Source organism: Prunus persica, chromosome G4, assembly GCF_000346465.2.
Source record: "Prunus persica cultivar Lovell chromosome G4, Prunus_persica_NCBIv2, whole genome shotgun sequence".
In the NCBI taxonomy this organism is placed as follows: domain Eukaryota; kingdom Viridiplantae; phylum Streptophyta; class Magnoliopsida; order Rosales; family Rosaceae; genus Prunus; species Prunus persica.
In genome coordinates this window covers 18,759,833-18,777,654 of record NC_034012.1, presented here as the reverse complement: position 1 = coordinate 18,777,654, position 17,822 = coordinate 18,759,833, and the positions used below count along the sequence as shown (strand labels likewise).

Genomic DNA, 17,822 nt, shown 5'->3' with positions numbered 1-17,822 from the left:
AAGCCTTTGAAAACCACTTTACAAAAAACAAACAAGTTGTCATGTTATACCATGGCAACCCTCCTTCCAACAATATAGGGTATGCACCAAAACCAAAACCATCACAGCATTAGATCTAAGCTCACAAAAATATATACTGGTCAGTCATTAGAGTCCCATGACCCAACCTTGTTAGCAGCGCGGAGGTCTAGGCTGACCGCGACCTGTATGTGTTTCTGTATAGTCACTGCTGATTTTTTTTGTTTCCAAATATAAACCCTCTTTCTTCTAACGGTGACATCCGCCACATCCTTGTCTTTAACCTCAACATTACAAATCTTGTTCCCCTTCGCCATAAAATCATATGCATTTTCCATTACTTTCAATGCTTCACGTATTATCGCATCACGCAATTGATTTTTTTCATTTTAGAGCAACTCAATAGCAAGTTGCATTTGTTGTACATTAGAGTCGTACTGCAACCAAAAACAAAAAATACATTTAGCATTTCATTACGTATTAAACATTTTTACCATAAAAATAGCACATGCACAATGCATACCCGGTCATGCCACAATTGACGATAATATTGCATGTGTCTTATGACAAAAATGCCACAATCTACACCATTAGGTTGGACGGGATTGTCATCCAATGGGGACACAACAGAAAAGGAGGAGAACGTCCACCCCGTCCCAAATACTGACAATATGTCATCATGAAAAATGAAGTCTAGGTACAACAACTGTTGCATACACAAGAACATAGTCGACATTAGTAACATTGAGCAAAAGAAATACGTATAATTGCATTGAACAAAAGCTTCTCCACTTACACTAATATGGCAATCGTTATCGCGTTTCTTATTGTGACACGCATCAGGTAAACTGTCCCAAATTTCAACTTTCTTATTGTGACTCGCATCAGTGACCAATTACATCATCGTGCATCGGAATATATATCTACAAAAAAGTGGTATATTCATTATCACTGATAATTGATATTATTGGAGCTTGCATACAAAACCCACCTGCATGCAATCCTTCAGTCGCTCATTAAATCTTGCAAGATGACAGAGCTTGTGTGTCCTAGCACATGACGTCATACGATCATTGGGACGTATGAACTTGGCGCCTTCTTGTATTTTATGAGATATAACACATCACCTTTAACCAAAAAATATCATTACGAATCCCTTGTTGAAGTTGAACTACAATTCTCTAAGAACAAACTTTTTACGTCATTGTGACCCATTTTATCCTAGTGGTCACAAATCATTACGAAATAGCATTTACAAATCAATATAACTGAAACAAACATATATTAGATGATACAAAGAATCTGCATAAAATAAGGACACCTAACTTTGTTATTACATTGGGAGAAAACCAAATAAAAATACAAAGTAATCCATAGTACAATGATTTATGCAAATCAAATACTCGATGATTGTCATCATCCAAACATGTAAACCAACAAGTAAAATTATGAAAACACATACAAACAAGCTACAACTAATACTCATCATACCTCATTCTGAGGTTGTTTTGCATGTTTTCTCTCATGGATGACTTCAACAGAGGGAGCCGAAGTTTTATCAATAGTTGCAAATCCTTTCACATTGTCATCTTGCTCGTTGGGAGTTCCGTCTTCTTTGTTTGGCCTACTTTTTGGAGGTTTAGTATTTCCAAGGTCTTCTTGTCCCCCATCACACCCCATATGAAACATGTTATCATCTTCCTTATTCAGTTTAACTTCCAGTTCATGAGGACATGGAGTGCGCAATGTTCTTTCTTTCTCTTCATTTTTTTGATGATAACTCATACATAACCTTGGAGAGCGATTCGTCCATACGAGCAACAGTGACCACCAAAGTTGCCACATCCTTTCTTATTGAACTTAACTCTTCGGCAAAGTGAGTCATTGTTTTGGCATCATCTCCGAGACCTCCATATTCAGTTTTCATAACAACTACCTTATCACTTTCAAACCCCCCCTCTTTTTTGTAGCCACATCTTCATTTTTTCGGTCTCTACTTTCTCCCACACAGTGAGTGGTAGCACAGACCTATCCACAAGTACGCTACCATGAGCTATAGCATCAAGGTAAAACAATTGAAGGAATAACAAGCAACCACCGATATAAACTTGATTGTTCTCCTTAAATGACTTGACACTATCTAATAAAAATCTGAATGAATAACTTGCCCAATTTTTCCTTGCTATCTCTTAATGGAAGCAGATATTTTAGATTCACATACACGGAAGTGGTTGGACATAGCAACGTCCATAGAGCAAACATGACAAAACCAACTTTGAAAAGTCACTTGCTTCTTCTGTCCCCACAATTATCTACTTCAACTCATTATTTTTTAAAAGCTTCTTTCCGCCCAAAAAAGAATTTCGCACCTTTACAATGTGTTGGTCATCCATGGATCCGGTGAAGTCAACTTCCTCTCCTCCATCCTTAACACCCGTTATGGGCACAAAGTCATCCACAAATATATGAAGTGTTTTCCCATGTAGCACGATTCAATTTATCAACCAAAAAACGACACATTGAATGAGACAGTTTTTCGCACTTCATTTCCAACAACGAAACAAATCCCATTTCTTCAATGACAGCTTTTTTCTCATCGCTTAAAACATTTATAGTGTCCTTTATATCCTTCGAACTGCATCATGTGGCTATCTTCAAACAACTCTTGTTCGAGCACGCTTCAAGTACGGCACGAGCCCAAGCACGAGCCCATGCACGACCCAAGCACGGCCCATTTAACATTTTTTTCTTTCTCAAAAGTCAAAATGCAATAATTTGACATCTAATGTCGTTGTTTATATATATTTTTAATCATAAATATATATTTGATGTCTTTCATTTTAGGAAAATTACTTAGGTCCTTAATTAATTAAACATATCAACTACAAATTAATTAAACAACATTGGACTTGATATCTAATCAGTGCATATGACATATACGTTTCTCTTATAATCAAAGCAAGACATTTTTTCACATATAAAATAATAAGTTGTTTAAAGATGAAAAGTTGAAATGGACTTTGTGGAGTTGGACACTTTTTGCCCTCCGCCATTTCATATTGTTTGGATGTTTGATTGATTAATGTTTTCAAATAGTTCATTATTTCTTGCCTTTAATTATATTTTTAATGTTTATAATTTGAATTATCTAGTGGAAAAAAATCAAGTGAAAAAAAATCAAATTAAATGAATTGGTTCTTGGGCCCGAGTACGAGCACGGGCACGGCACGAGCACGAGCACGGGCACGGCACGAGCACGAGCACGAGCACGAGCACGGGCACGGGCACGGGCACGGCACGAGCACGAGCACGGGCACGGCACGAGCCCGCCCCAGCCCGTTTCAATATGGACATGGGCTTTGGGCCGGGGCGGGATCAATGATTTTACTAAATGGGCTGGCACAGCACGGCCCGATAAATTAAATGGGCCGGTCCGGACCGACACAAAAACGTTAAAAGCACGAGTTTAAATGGGATGGGTCGGCCCGGCACGGCCCATTTGACACCTCTAGTTGGGATAGAGTGGGGAGAATGAGATGAGGGTGGGGTAGGGTTGAGTGGGTACGGTTGTTTTATTTTATTTATTATTATTATTATTTTATTATTTGAAAGTCTTATTTACTTCAAAAAATTTGCATGTGTTGTTTACATGATTAAATTTGACAAAAAATTAGATGGTGAGACTAATTCACCAAATAACGAAGAATATGTGGACAATTTGAACGAATAATTCAGTTGAGAAACCAAAATGTAAATCATGTATAAATTTTGGGATAATTTGAGTTAAAAATGCTTTGTATTTTTAGAAAATAAAAATAAAAATCCCCAATCAACGTCAAAACAAACACCAGCAGGTGCCCGCGGGCTGCTTGATAGGATGAGATACAGTTCGGAAAATGAAATTTGAATGAACTGGTGGAGGGAGAGAAAGGGGCTCTCTCCAATTTGATGGAACCCCTCCAACTCATTACACCAACTACACAAAACCAACCCATGACCTCACTCTCACTATCACTCTCTCTCTCTTCCAAACTCAAGCTCAAACGACCAAATCCATTCTGGTTTTCTTCTTACTCTCAGCTCAGAGCCTTTTCTTCTTACTCTCCACTATCTCCATCAAAGCCCATTTCCGCTTCAGGAAAGGGTGTTGGGGTTAGGGCCAAGGTCTCTGACGCTCAGCTCAAAGACAACTGGTTGGCTTCTCTCTCTTGCCCTTTTCCTCAAACCCGTGAAAACTTTGACGGCACTGCAGATTCGACCCGTACCAATTCGGATTCCAGTTGGGTCATTGGGGTCGACCCGGATCTTTCTGGTGCTTTGGCGCTCTTGAAAGGCGATGAGTCTGGTTGTTCTGCTCAGGTTAACAGCCTGCCCTGCTACCACTGTTTCATTTTAATTTTTTTTGCCTCTTAATTTATAAAAACAATTTTTTAGTTTAATGGCAAAGTTTGGGTTTTGGGTTTACACTATAATTGTTTCCCTCATCTGAAAAGGTCAATACTTGAAACCTTTATAGAAACAATGAGGTGAGCTTGAGTTCTCCAATCCTGGGTTCAATTCTGATTGTTTTTTAAAGGGAAAACAACAACTGTGATATGTCCTTCTTCTACTCCCTTTTCACTTTGACTCTGTCAGATTATGCCTATTGTGTTACATCACTTACTAGTATGATAGTATCTTTTTTCTTAAGGTGTTGGAAGCATAAATTGTTAGGTTTAAACATGGCTCAGGAGCAAGCTTTCAGGGAGAAAAATTATCCTGTTGTTGACCTTCCATGTTGTAAATGTGTTGTTGCTGTTTTGGTTCTTCCAATAGGAGTATAGGTCAGTTTTTTGTTAGTTGATTAGGAAAGTTTTAAGCCGTTTAAGATAAATTCTTTTACACACTTCATGTCTTTGATAATCTTGTTATAATGGCTTGGATTTTTTCTTATTAATTCACTCATGTAATCTCTTTTTCCTTTGCCAATGTTTTAGGTATATGACTCTCCACACTTGAAAATACTGGTTGGTAAAAGAGTTCGAAGACGATTGGATGCAAAATCCATTGTTCAGTTGCTTGGGAGTTTCGATGCTCCCCTTGGTAGGTTTCTGTTGTGAATTAAATTCTCTCTCAAATTGTTTTCAATGGATGGATTTCAGCATTGGGGTTCTTTTAGTTTTCTTTTTTGGTTGAGGGTTTGAGCTTTTTTGACTGACTGGTGTCTTTTCTACTTTTGTTTTATTGGTGGACCATTGTAGCCTTAGAGGCTGGAATTCATGTTACTGTTGTCCTAATAGTTGTACTAAGTCTGTAACACATTGTGCAAACATTCAGTGTTTGGAGTTAAATGTATGGTCTCCTGTTTCCTTCATTATTTCCCTTTATCCTCAATTCTTTTGCATACTGAATTGCACGTTCATGTTTAAGGGACAGTTGCATATATAGAGCAGTCAAACCCGTATCCACAAGATGGAAAGCAGGTTAGCGTGATATCTCTTAAATGAATTTTTTTGTTTGTCTTAAATATGCAATCACTTCTTTTATATAGGTATTCCTTCTTATTTTTATTGCAATGTTTTTTCATAAATTATGTCATAGTTGGTTCAATGTTATCTCCAACAAAGCAAAACCTTAGAAAAAAATCCAGTCCAAATTTCCCATTGCCCCCATAACTCATCAAAAGTTAGACTAGGAGCATTACAGCAGATTGTGATAACTTTTTCTTTGGTATGAATCATGGACTACACTATTGGCAAGGCTGTTCAAACTCTTAAAAACTTTTTACTAGATTTGGTCGTTGATATAGGAGATTACTAGCGGGCTAGTTAATCTTTAATAATAGAGCCCATAGTGCTTGCATATGACAAAGAAAAGAACATAATCATATTACAGACAAGAATCACATGCTAACTACTACCCAAGTAAAGTAACAACTTCGCCTCTGCTTGAGTGGTTGTGCTAGACACTAACCCAGATTTTGTGATGACCCAACTTGCACTTTAGCAAATATTCAAAACGTTAGAGTTGTTTGATGTCTGGAATCAGATTACCCCTACGTTCACAAGGCAATGTCCATAAATGTTTAGTGTGTTCCTTTTTGGCCTGGAAAAAATATTAAAAGTCATGGATGTATTATCGATTGACATGGACATACGTGTAAATGAGTTTGCAAACACAAGGTGCCCAAAATGGCAAATCCTGAAAATGAGACACATATGTAGACATGTAAACTAACTTGAGTTATATAAGACCATACAAAAACAATATACTAGTAGTACAAAAACCCAGAAGTTATGTGTTTTGACCTGTCTTTGGAAGGAGGACCAAAACACTTCTAATATGAAAATAATACAATTACGTTGAATACAATCTCACAAAGGTGGCTGCCCCGAACTCTTTCTTAGATTCTTTCAAGAATATATGTTTCTTCTCAAACAGTTAGGCTCTCTCCCTAGGGGTGATGTTTGAAGTGATGGATAAGTGAATCAGTTTGGAAGCGAGGAAGGGAATGGGGTTTTACCTAGGTATCGAGGATAGGTGGACTTATAATGAAGGTTCATTCATTTCCTAGTGTAGGCTCATCACCCGAAGGTTTATCGGAAATTCCAAGAGTCTTGCACCCAGTCGACATTAATTTCACTATCTGCTTAAATAATTAGATTCGTCCTCCCCTTATACCTTGCCCCCTTTATTCATATTTCGATATCACAACCCATGGTTAGTACTTATCCTTTACAAACAAAGGACCTCTTACAAACGAAGCTCCGATACCATTGAAACCATGGGTAGTACTTATACCTGAACAACTGGCTTACAATGAAAAGGTTTCACGTTTATTTCAAGATATTTATATATTCATACTTGTAAGTAGAGACAGTTTTCAGCCTCATATTTTAGTAATGAGAACTTCCACTGCATTGTTCGTTGATCAATTCCTGCTTTTTCTTGCAAGTTCTGGTTTGTTAACTGTCCTAGATGGCTGAGATCATTTCAGGAAAAGTGAATAAAAATAAAAAGTCGAAAAACTGTTCAAATTCTTTTGATTCTTGCTGAGAGTGTTTTTTCCATTTTTTTTCCTGGATAAAGGGATGGTGGAGTGGAGGCTTTGGGTATGGACTATGGATTGGGATCTTAGTTGCCTTGGGGTTTTCTGTTGTTCCAGTATCATCTATTTCGTGGAAGAACAAATTTGAACTCACCGGAGGCATGTCTACAAAGGTTGGTTGGTCCCAATTACTTTTGCTTTCACAGCCTATCTATATCAGTTTAATTGCCAAAAAATTTATTGATGCAACATTGTGAATTTGATTAATTACTTCATATTGAAGGTTCCTTATCCCACACAATTTGAAGAACGGAAATGGAAATAATTGGTTGGATATCAACCCTACACTTGAATGGTGGACCCTCTATTATAACCATTCTATATTAAAAAAACTAGCATACCTCGTATCTTTGTAAAACAAAAACTAGTAAACCTGGTAGGGGCACCAGTAAAGTGGTTCCTTTGACCTTAGGCTATGTTTGGTTGGCAGGAAAAGGGGCTTGGGAATTGGAAATCATTTGTTTTTCCATGTTTGGTAAGTCCAAGCTCAAGAATAGATTTCCTTGCTCATGAGAAAATAAGGGGGAAAATTAAACCCTTCATCCACCTTGGGTTTCATTTTCTGTTCCAATGGGAAACCAAGACAAGCATTAATTAAACGAAGTTTGTTTACAATTCTTGCACAAACCAAACATGGGAAAGGAAGTAAAATGATATTTCCTAGTTACTTTCTCCAGCATTATCCATCCCCTGGGAAAATATATAGGGATTGATTTCTCATCAATTCCTTTCCGTGAACCAAACGGGACCTTAGTGTTTACAATGGGAATTTGTAAATAACTTATTAACTGCAGTTATACATAAGTACATGCACCTTTGTTGGTTCATAAATGCCTATTTATGTATTCCCCTGCACACATATATTGCTATTTGAAATTTTCTGTATCATCTTGTAGTTTTGTCCCATATAATGCGCTTCATGAGGCTCTCATGTTAATTAAACTACTAGTAATATCTAGACTGATTCATTGATAAACACTGTTACATTGGTCATTTCACTTGGCATCTACGAATACTATCAACTGCCTATTATAATTCATGAATGCTAAATTTTGACTTGACAGGATGATAGCCGAAGGGTTGCGTCTGCATTATTTCCATCATTGAGTTCCATGTTGAAAAGGAAAAAAGATCATGGTATTAATTTGATCATCTTAATTACACACACACACACACACACACACACACATATATATATTTCTTATTATTCTATGCCATTAAACAATAATAATAAAAAATTATCTAAATTGAGAAACTATGGATCACATATTATTTTGAAGTTTCATATGCCATTTAAAATTGGACAGGTGAGTTCCATCAAGGTTAACCTTCTAATCATATGATACTTTCTTCTCTCTATCTTTTTTGTCTAAACCTTGGCCCTATGTTTCTGTTGTAAGAGAGTTTAACCTAACCTTCCAATGTTGTGGAAAACCAGAATTTGAATTTTTTATTTCTTTCAATCACAAACTCCCCTTAAATATATTGCTTAAGTGAGAAACACTTTTTAAAAGTTCAAATATCATAAAATCCTAGCTCCATTGACTTTTAGCATTCTCCTGATTTTTCTTGATATTTAGGGAGGGCTGAGGCACTTCTCATTGCTGCATATGGAAAAGGGCTAAAGATAAAGTCAGACCTATCATGCAACCCAGAGGTATTGGTTCCCCAGATTGGCAGATTGTCATAGCATCCTACTTAATCCCCATAGCTTGTTTTAGTTTCTTTTAGGCGTCTTTTTTGAAGAATGTGAAAGATGTGTTGTAAATCAAGGGGAGGAATGATCAATGCAGCAGCTTGAAAGACTCACTCTTCTTTAGCGTCAGGATTTGTCTCAGATTCATAAAATTGGCGTGACCATTTATTAGGTTTAATGTTATTTTTGGTACAAAGGGTTATTACCTAAGAATGAAGGTGCTATTGTAAATACCTAGACTGTATACATGGGTCTAGAGAGTTTATAACCCTTATTTTAAAATGAGTGTAACCATTCACACTCTTCTTCTTGGGGTCCCCTCCTCAAAGGTTTGTTGACTTGACATTGATGATTTCAGGATAGGTCACGATGGCTTGGTTAGAGCCAAGTTTTGTTGATTAAAAGATTGCAATGGCAGTTGAATTATTGGCTTCATCTTCATGGCTAACCAAGGTTCTTGTAAATTGGTCTAAGGTTAGGTTGGTATTAAGGGATTAGGAACATAATTGTTGAGGTAGATCCTGCATTAGTTATCACTTTGTTCAGAGGCACTGTGACTTGTTTATGAATGTAGAATTTTCTTCCGTAGGAGCTGGAGTAGTGACTTAATTTATGTGCATAGAGAGAAACTTAAGCTGCTGATAGTTTGGCTAAGTTTGGCCTTGACTGTTAATTAAGTTATAATGTGCTAGCTCATCTTCCTGAGAGCCTGGTGGTTCATTTTCATGATGACTCGGCAAGTATAAACAGACCCAGATTAATAGTTGTCTGTTTGGCTTGCCTCCATGTAAACAAAAAAAAAATATTGAACTTTAAAATTGCAATTTTCAAAACTCTCTAATGAAACTACGAGTGTATGGTTGAGGAGTGCCTCATCCTTTTATTTTTCTACCCATCTTATATCATCAAACTTCAATTTGGTATTAAAAACTACATAAAAACCCCATATGTTAAATCCATGGGAGAAATCAAAACTGAGGCTCTATATTGTTCAAGCCAAACCAACATCCACAAAGCCTTCTCTTTAGATTCCAAGATAGAAAAAAAGAGAGATATAGATAAAGAAAAAAGCTTTGTAGGATTTCAGAGACTTGTTTTTATTCCTGAACCCACCGCATGCATCTCTCTCAAACCTTACAAGACAAGAGAGCCCAAACTCAAACCAAGAGAGACTTTATGGAATGACGCAGTTAGCTATCCTTTTATACAGATGATCCAACAAGTATACAAAATTTGAGTTGAGTGCAGTGTATTATGAAGTAGAAGTTGCACAACGGAAAATAACATTGACTTGCAAATCAGTGCTTTTAGATATAAATCTCCATGATACATTGACAATGTGGGTGAAAAAATCTCCCTCTCCCGTCCTAAGTTTGGTCAAAAAAAAAAATCCTAAAACAATTTTTTTAATTTTATTTATATACAAGTGATTCTAATTTAATCTAATCTAAACTAAAGGGAAAGGGATTCGAACTCGAGTGCAGAGTGAGAAACACATTCGCTCTAGCCAATTTTTTTTTTAATTACACATGAAGTCATTTAGCTAACAAAGCCAACTTTTACCTTCCACCTTCCCAAGACCGTGACTACTTCAACGGGCTTGTTATAAGTCAGACCATGGATTGAATTGAACCTACTCGCAGAATATGAAATACCCCTAAAAAATCACTTTTGCTTGTACTTTGCCACCCTAGAAAGAATCATCGTTGTACCATTTTTGCAACTTCCACTGTCATCGTCAAGTGTGAGCCACAAGAAAGGTTCCCTCAGCCTGACTGTTCAAAGATAAATTCGAGTGCAAAAGCTATGTAGAGCAATTGAGTGTGCACAAATGGATGCATGTAGAGGCAGTAAATATTGAAACCACTAAAGTTCCACACTTCACACAACCCAGTCGAGCTAAAGAAACAATAAAATCGGCAGCTTGGTGCCTGCTGGTGTGGTCCAACACCAGATTAAACCACGGCTCCATGTTTTCACGAGGAGAGATTTCCCGATCACAGCACGAAGGGGACAACATGAAATCAATACAATCAAATTCTACAACTTTGAGCCTAAAACGATTCATCTGAGCCAATCTTGTGTACCCCTTTCCAACTGCAAACGCTTCAGCAACCAAGGAGAGGACAAAGACAATGACAAAATATACAATAGTCAAAACTCTAAAGCTCTGAACATGAAGGATATTTGCTAGCCAAGCAATTTCCCTAGCCATTAGAGTTTTCAATGATCAGTGACAGTGTGATATCAAAGGAAAAGTCAAACATATACCATACTATAACTTTAAATCTGTGCACAACGACCTTTGCAATTAACAGATAACAAAAACCCAAAGGATAAAAATATGTCAAAGAAATGTACACACTGCAAAACAAAATTATGACTTTTCCCAAATCATCAACTACCACAGGCCATATGGAGTTTACCAAAGCAGTTACTTCCCTCTAATTAAACCTCAGTTCAAATCATAAACAAATCGTGTATCCCAGTTATCTTAAAATCTATTTTCACACGATATTGGTACATTCAAAGTTGGGATTCATGGTAGAGAGATATTGAACTGCAAACCCCATCCGACCCTATTGGAAGGGAAGTTTTATACTAAAGGAAATTGAAAATGCAAAATCCAGACCTACAGTAACCTCTCAAAGAAGCAAAATACATAACAAAAACTATCCATTTCTGGTTCAACATAAAACGAACACCTGAATCTCTCTTTCGATTTGTGTTGACGATAAAATGTGAATGCAGTAGTTACTCATCCTGTTTTTTAAGGGTCACCTCAAAGATGACTCCTTCGAGATTTCCCACGACAGATCGAGTCCCAACTAATTCATTTATCTGCATCCCACACCGCACAGCTTCACTGATGACCAACGAATCCATGCTACAGGGGGAGAAAAATGCAATTGCATAGAGGGAAGGGAATTATAACAACAATAATTAAAAGGAACACTATACACAGGGAACTCTAGCAAGCTGAAAAATGAAGTCATGATATCAAAGCAGTAATGAAACTTCTTCACATGATAAAATTTTGAACTACACCAAAGCTTGACTTCGGTGAATTTGTTAAGAGGAGTAACAAATGGGTATAAGGCACATAAAAATGATGAAATGCTGAAGATTTATGGCTTTTATTCTGACTCTAATGGGTATAGAATATATAGGACATAAGCACCAAAAGCAAAACCATAACATATTTTGCAATATGCAAGCAAGAGGTAGAGCGCCAAAAAATCTGGGTTTTGTAGCCTGATAACAGGATTATGACTAAAACTGATAAAGGGATTTTATGCCATTCCCAGCTCACCACTTCGTCAACACATACAACACTAATCCAACACAATTTCCTCTTTGAAAATTATCAATTTAAGATTACCAGTGGTATTGATTCACTTACATTCAGCACTAAATTAAACAAGAACTTTCCAGAATAAAATATTTTTGAATCATTAGCTATGGATGCAGGAAATGGTATCTACACTGTGCAAGGGTAAGAATGATCAATCACACTGCAGCAACAGTTATTTAAGTTATACAATCATATAACTGTTGCTATTGGAATTATATTCAATAAAATCCTTTCCGAAAAATGTGAAGAAAATAGAAAGTAATAACAAGTTGTGTCTTACATCTTAGTTCGGGATACGTAGGCTAGTATGAATTTGCACTGTCCTTCCCTTCTATTTCGAAGAAGTTTTTCCACAGTATCGAAAAGCAAACAAATGCTTGACTGTTGAAAGCGTATGCATTGTCAAGGGCTTTTTCTTTTCTTTTTCAAACATGCTCGAAAAAGAGGAATTCAATGGTGGGATGCAATGTATGTCTACTTATTTCATATAAAAGAAATATTATAGGGAAATGTTCAATGAAATTCACCCATGTTGTTTGTTAATTGTTTCAATTTGATCCATGCATTTCTAACTTGAACAATGTCAACCCTGTAGTTTTGAGTTTGTCTCAACCTCCAGTCCATGTGATGCCGATGGAAAGCAGGTCACATACTGGACATGTGAGAAAAGGCCAGAAGTGGCATCACTTTCCACTATTTTTTTTTTTTAAACTTACAAAGTTCTCCATCTATGTTCCGCTTCTCTGTCCTCATTCTTTCTCTCTCTCTAACCTTTCTTTAGAAACTACATACAAGAAAAGCTAACTTTACCCAAGATTATGTAATGCAAATGCAGCACCTCCTCATCTATGAGTGTTTGACCATGGGCCTATAACTGAACCGTGAACAGATAATAAAACCACAATCAATTAAGAGGTGAAAACAGAGGCTACAGAAACATGATATTAAATACATCAGTTTTGGGCTCTATCATGTCAATGTATGGTCTAACTATAGAACATGGACTATAAAACCAAAAAGGTGCAACCATGTGCCAAAAGAAAAAAAAAAACACAAGGCCCTTCAAATGCAGGTGCACTCTTACTATACTAGCAATTAATATATTCATGTTGCTTAACTTAAAGGCAAAAACAACTATTGTGGATATATATGTCAGCTCCAAGAATCAAATCAAATCCATCTGAATATGTTTGTAAAATGTGGCCGATCTGCTCAGAATTTCCCCATTCTAGTTTCTCAGCTACTAATCCTGCATATACATGATTAAAAGAAATTATCAACGAAGTTCACTACACATCCTCTATTTTCAGATTTTTCTCTCACCAGAACAGCATTTAGAGTTCTCAGAAGATGCATGCAGCTCTATATTTTTCTTCAGGATCTGAGACAAAACATAAAGCAGTCAAATAACTAGGAGACTATAGATGACCTATCAAATCTCCTGGCATTACATTTTAATATCATGACCTTGCCTTGAGAACTTCCTCATTATGATCTGTTAATACAACTTTGCTACAAAATCTGCTGCAAAGTATTCCAGTAATACCTGCAAATTAGAAAAATCAAGCTACAGAACCTGCCTCGAAATCACACACCATATACACACACAATCACATAGAGGTCGTCTGTTTTTTCTTAACTAGCGGGAAAAAAACACGTGTTCCATAACTTGTCAATAAGATGTCAATAGTTTATCAATAACATTTCAAACCTATTCAATATTTTGTCAATAGTCTTCAGTAATTTTCACTTAATACACATTGACAAATTATTCACTATTCCAATGTTACCTTACATATGATTTTTTTCCCTCAAGTTAAGTAGGAGTGTGATGCCCTCTCTAGAAGCGCCCAAACATGCACAGATGTGCAGACACACAAACATGCAGACACGCGCAAACGCACACACGCAGACACGCGCACACGCACACACTGAGTTAAGCTAAATACAAATAGAAAGCCAGATGAATCAACTGAAACTAAATTGTGCGCATGCATTCCACATATTAACCTTGCTCCGGCACCCTCAAGTACCAGGTGCTTTTTGTTTGACCTCTTATTTTCCTAAGTCACTCAACATAATCAGAGCTATATATTTTTCTTTGTTAGTACTTTCAGCCTCTACTCATCTCATGCATTTTTAATGTTGAAGTAAAAGATTACCTATAGGGAAAAGGAAGGAAATTCTTAGAGAGTACATACCAACCCCAGAGCCTAATTCCAGAACAGTGCATCCTTGCAGAAGCTCTGCATTCTTTGAAAGGTAATCATTCAACAGCATTGCCCCCGGCCAAACCAGTTGCCCAGTCAGATCAAAATCAGCTGTTTCAAGAATAGTTAGAACTACAACCTGGAAGACTAAATAAATAAACAAATAAACAAATAACCAAAGGAAATCACAAGTAGTTTGCAATTTAATATGATGCCCATATTATTTGAACAATAGGAAAAGATATGGGAAAGACATGCTTCATAAGATAAATTTCATGTTCGTGGCATATTTAAAGCATGCATCATGTATCACAGAACCTCGAATGTATGACTGAAGGAATTACTTCAAATTTCCGCTTTAAATTTTCAGAAAACTAAGAAATAAGGACTGAAGAAAGATACTCGTTGACACCTTAGAAAATTCTATTATACTGCACTAAGCTGTCAACAAGATCGACTACTCTTCAATTTATCCTCTTCAGTGTTCCAAAGTAAGAAATGGCAGCTGCAAATATTTATGCATCCAAATGAATAGTAACAGCAGCTGATTAACGTACACAGAAGTTACATGGTGAATAACACATTCAAACTTTCTGCAGGCAGAAATAAAATATGTGCTCAAGTTGAAACTACTATTGTTTGTTAGGTAAATTTGTAGTTAATAACATTTATCTCCATACAATGCAAATTTTCTTTTCACCTAGCAATCAAGATTTTATTTAATTTTGATGCTTAATTAGAGTATAAGATACTAAGTAGGTGATGGTGAACTCTTACAGGGGCCAGTCAGTTATGCCAGGTTTGGTGATTACTAAACCTTCCACAATTGAGCTGTAAACAAAGTTTAAAGTAATAGCTTCATTCAGATTAGACTCTTCTCAAGTTTTGAGGATCCAATAGAGAACGATTCATAACCCTTATTATTTAAGGTTTATCAGCTGTGTAAAGTTCAGTTGCAAGAATAATAAAGGGTTATATATAAGAGTGCACTAATTACAAGAATGGTTCATATTGTAAATCCATATAACTAACCAAAAACAAAAAAAGAATGCTATTTCCACCCCCTGTCCTATTTCCCCACCCACCTTATCTTCACACCCACCATGTAAATTTGAAAAAACACAATCCTATCTTTCCACCCACCATTATTCCTAAAATACCCTTTAATTATTAATTCAAGCAAATTCTCTTTGCTAATTATTAGTAATTGACATATGGAGAGGATCAAGTTGTGCTTGATGGACCGGATAAATGTTTTAGTCTAATATTTTGATTTTCTGGATCTTTTAGCTTTTTATTCTCTACCTTGTGGCTTCTGCAAATATTCTGGATATATATACAAGAAAGAAAAAAAAAAACAAGTTAATGTTTAGTCTTGTTTATGCACAAGATGTTGCACAGTTTATCCAAACATCCATGTGTTGTTTTCAAGGAGGCCAACATCAAACTATTCTACAGGAAGTTGATAAAGCTACATTTGAGTCTAGATGGTCTAATGTAGTGCACAAGTACATTTTGAGATGGAAGAATTTAAATTTTCCTTGAACTAAGTTCTTTATGTTTCATTAAAATTTCTTCATCATTGATGTGCCGTCATCTTCTAGAAAGCTAAACATTAACACCTGACCGCTTTGTCTCGAATCACCTTATAAATTTGGAGTCTTGAGCAACTGAGTCATACGCTTTTTTTATTTTTTTGTTAAACAGTAGAATAGGTGGGTTCCCTGAGTTGAGGTTTTTTCCCTACGTCCTTGGAAGTAATTTTACAAAGGGGTAAATTTGTCTAAATATTTTTAAAGATATGGGTGGGGAAGGTCGAAATAGCAGCACAAAAAAAAAAATCATGGTTTCTGAACTGTCCTGGTTTCTTTAAGACGTGCACAACACAAGCAATACGGTGTTGCATTTTCAGAAGACCATTGTTTGATGGGTAAGTTGGCTGCAATATGCCAAAACTTCAGTTTCTATCTAAAAATTGTACGACAGAAAATTGTTTGAGTTGCTGGGTCACAATCAAAATGGAAGCAGAAAATTAGAATTGAAACATTAGAGAGAGAGAGAGAGAGAGAGAGAGAGAGAGAGAATCCACTTATACTCATGTGCAATCGACTTATATGGGTTCATGCTTTCATTATTTTCAGTTAAAATGGAAAACTAAACATAGAACAAACTTACTTGAAGCAGACTGGAGGCAAAGCAGCTCAATAACTTGAGACCCAAATGTGAAAGTGGTCAGCTGGTAACTGCACCATTGATTAACCATTGTGAATAATTATCAAGCTTTTTATATTTTAACAATAATATTATTATTATTTTCACAAACAAAATCACAAAAATTGTACAGAAAAAAAAAGGAAATAACCACAAAACTTAAAAAGACTGTATCTTCCTCTTACTTGTCATCGATGAAGAAAGATTCATCTAAGCAAACTATGTCCTCTTCTTCTCCTTCTCCTTTCATTTGCCGCATCTGCTATAGAAATGTTCTTTCCTCTTCTTCCACTCTGACTCTGCTCTTAGGCGCCGCTTTTTGTGTCGCTCACTGGACTGGACATGGACCCGAGACTCTACAGAGAGAGGAGGTATTGGGCCTCTGGGTAAAGTTTTGGTGCTCAAGTATTTTCCCTCCGAGTTTTTTTTCTCCTCTTTTTCAATAATATAAGTGATGTACGATACAAAAAAATTAAAAATAAAAATAAAAACTATAAGAAAACGAGGTTTCTCACACACAAAGTGTCATGGGGATTTGAACTCGTCTACAAGTTAAAGCTATTTATGCCACAATGACAGTTCATTTACCTCTTGATTAGGGGCAGAACTAGCCCAAGGACTACTCTGGGCTGTAGCCTAGGGAAGGTGCTTGAGCCAAAATTCTGCACGCCAGCCTATTTTGTTAAAAGGCTCACAACAACAAAAACCGATTGGGCTTTGTATCTATTGGAATTGGAAATCAATCCAAAATACTGAAATGGCCCAAACCATTTTTTGGGCAGGTTACAAATATTACCATGGTCTAAAAATTAATTATCATTATTGGCAATTAAATCTGACACACCCACCTTTGGATCAAACGTCTCAGCTTCTAAAACTCTCACAATCTAATCTCAACCCCAAAAGAGCAAATCAGCAGATTTTTTGCTTGAAGGATTTTTTCTCAAAAGGAACTCCATGTGACTTTCAGACTTTGAAAAGTCAAAATTCTCAACTAAGACAGAGGAAGTGATAGGGAGTTAATGAAGACAAGTTTTTCGAAAAACCTTCTCCATTTTAAAAACCAGGAAAAGAAGATCAAATCCCCTCTACCTGTGCAGAAAAGCTCTGCACCAAAACAAGTTATATTTTCAAGAGATAAGTAGGAAGTAGGAGAGTTGTTCACTAGAAAAAGCAAACGGACCATCATGGCAGATTAATAAATTATCTACATTAGAGAGGGAAGTCTCTTTTCATGCCCCTAGA

At 36.4% G+C, this 17,822-nt stretch overlaps 2 protein-coding genes across 4 annotated transcripts; one reads left to right on the top strand and one right to left on the bottom strand.

The window, feature by feature from the left end:
- Positions 3,880 to 9,249, top strand: LOC18778541. Of its 3 annotated transcripts, none has more exons than XM_020562108.1 (7): positions 3,880 to 4,377; positions 4,995 to 5,100; positions 5,434 to 5,480; positions 7,087 to 7,218; positions 7,536 to 7,580; positions 8,170 to 8,242; positions 8,686 to 9,249. In XM_020562108.1, exons 1-7 carry the CDS (start codon positions 3,967 to 3,969, stop codon positions 8,793 to 8,795), a joined length of 924 nt encoding a protein of 307 aa, XP_020417697.1. In that variant the 5' UTR covers positions 3,880 to 3,966; the 3' UTR covers positions 8,796 to 9,249. The 3 variants fall into 3 exon arrangements, with proteins under 3 accessions (XP_020417697.1, XP_020417696.1, XP_020417698.1); XM_020562107.1 differs by having other exon boundaries at positions 3,881 to 4,377; positions 5,428 to 5,480; XM_020562109.1 differs by lacking the exon at positions 7,536 to 7,580 and having other exon boundaries at positions 3,883 to 4,377; positions 5,428 to 5,480.
- On the bottom strand, positions 11,160 to 16,997 carry LOC18778141 (protein N-lysine methyltransferase METTL21A). Its single transcript, XM_020562110.1, has 8 exons — positions 16,763 to 16,997; positions 16,542 to 16,609; positions 14,358 to 14,477; positions 13,629 to 13,702; positions 13,480 to 13,537; positions 13,304 to 13,405; positions 12,437 to 12,548; positions 11,160 to 11,688 (listed from the first exon to the last, which is right to left on the bottom strand). The coding sequence occupies exons 1-8, from the start codon at positions 16,834 to 16,836 to the stop codon at positions 11,556 to 11,558; spliced, it is 741 nt and encodes a 246-aa protein (XP_020417699.1). The 5' UTR covers positions 16,837 to 16,997; the 3' UTR covers positions 11,160 to 11,555.

Coding starts and splice junctions, on each gene's coding strand:
- LOC18778541 (XM_020562107.1), top strand. CDS start 3,967: ATGGAACCCCTCCAACTCATTACACCAACTACACAAAACCAACCCATG. Junction 5,481..7,086: donor ATCCACAAGATGGAAAGCAG/GTTAGCGTGATA, acceptor TCCTGGATAAAG/GGATGGTGGAGTGGAGGCTT. Junction 8,243..8,685: donor GAAAAGGAAAAAAGATCATG/GTATTAATTTGA, acceptor CTTGATATTTAG/GGAGGGCTGAGGCACTTCTC.
- LOC18778141 (XM_020562110.1), bottom strand. CDS start 16,836: ATGCGGCAAATGAAAGGAGAAGGAGAAGAAGAGGACATAGTTTGCTTA. Junction 13,406..13,479: donor GAACTCTAAATGCTGTTCTG/GTGAGAGAAAAA, acceptor ATGTATATGCAG/GATTAGTAGCTGAGAAACTA. Junction 11,689..12,436: donor TACGTATCCCGAACTAAGAT/GTAAGACACAAC, acceptor CTCCCCCTGTAG/CATGGATTCGTTGGTCATCA.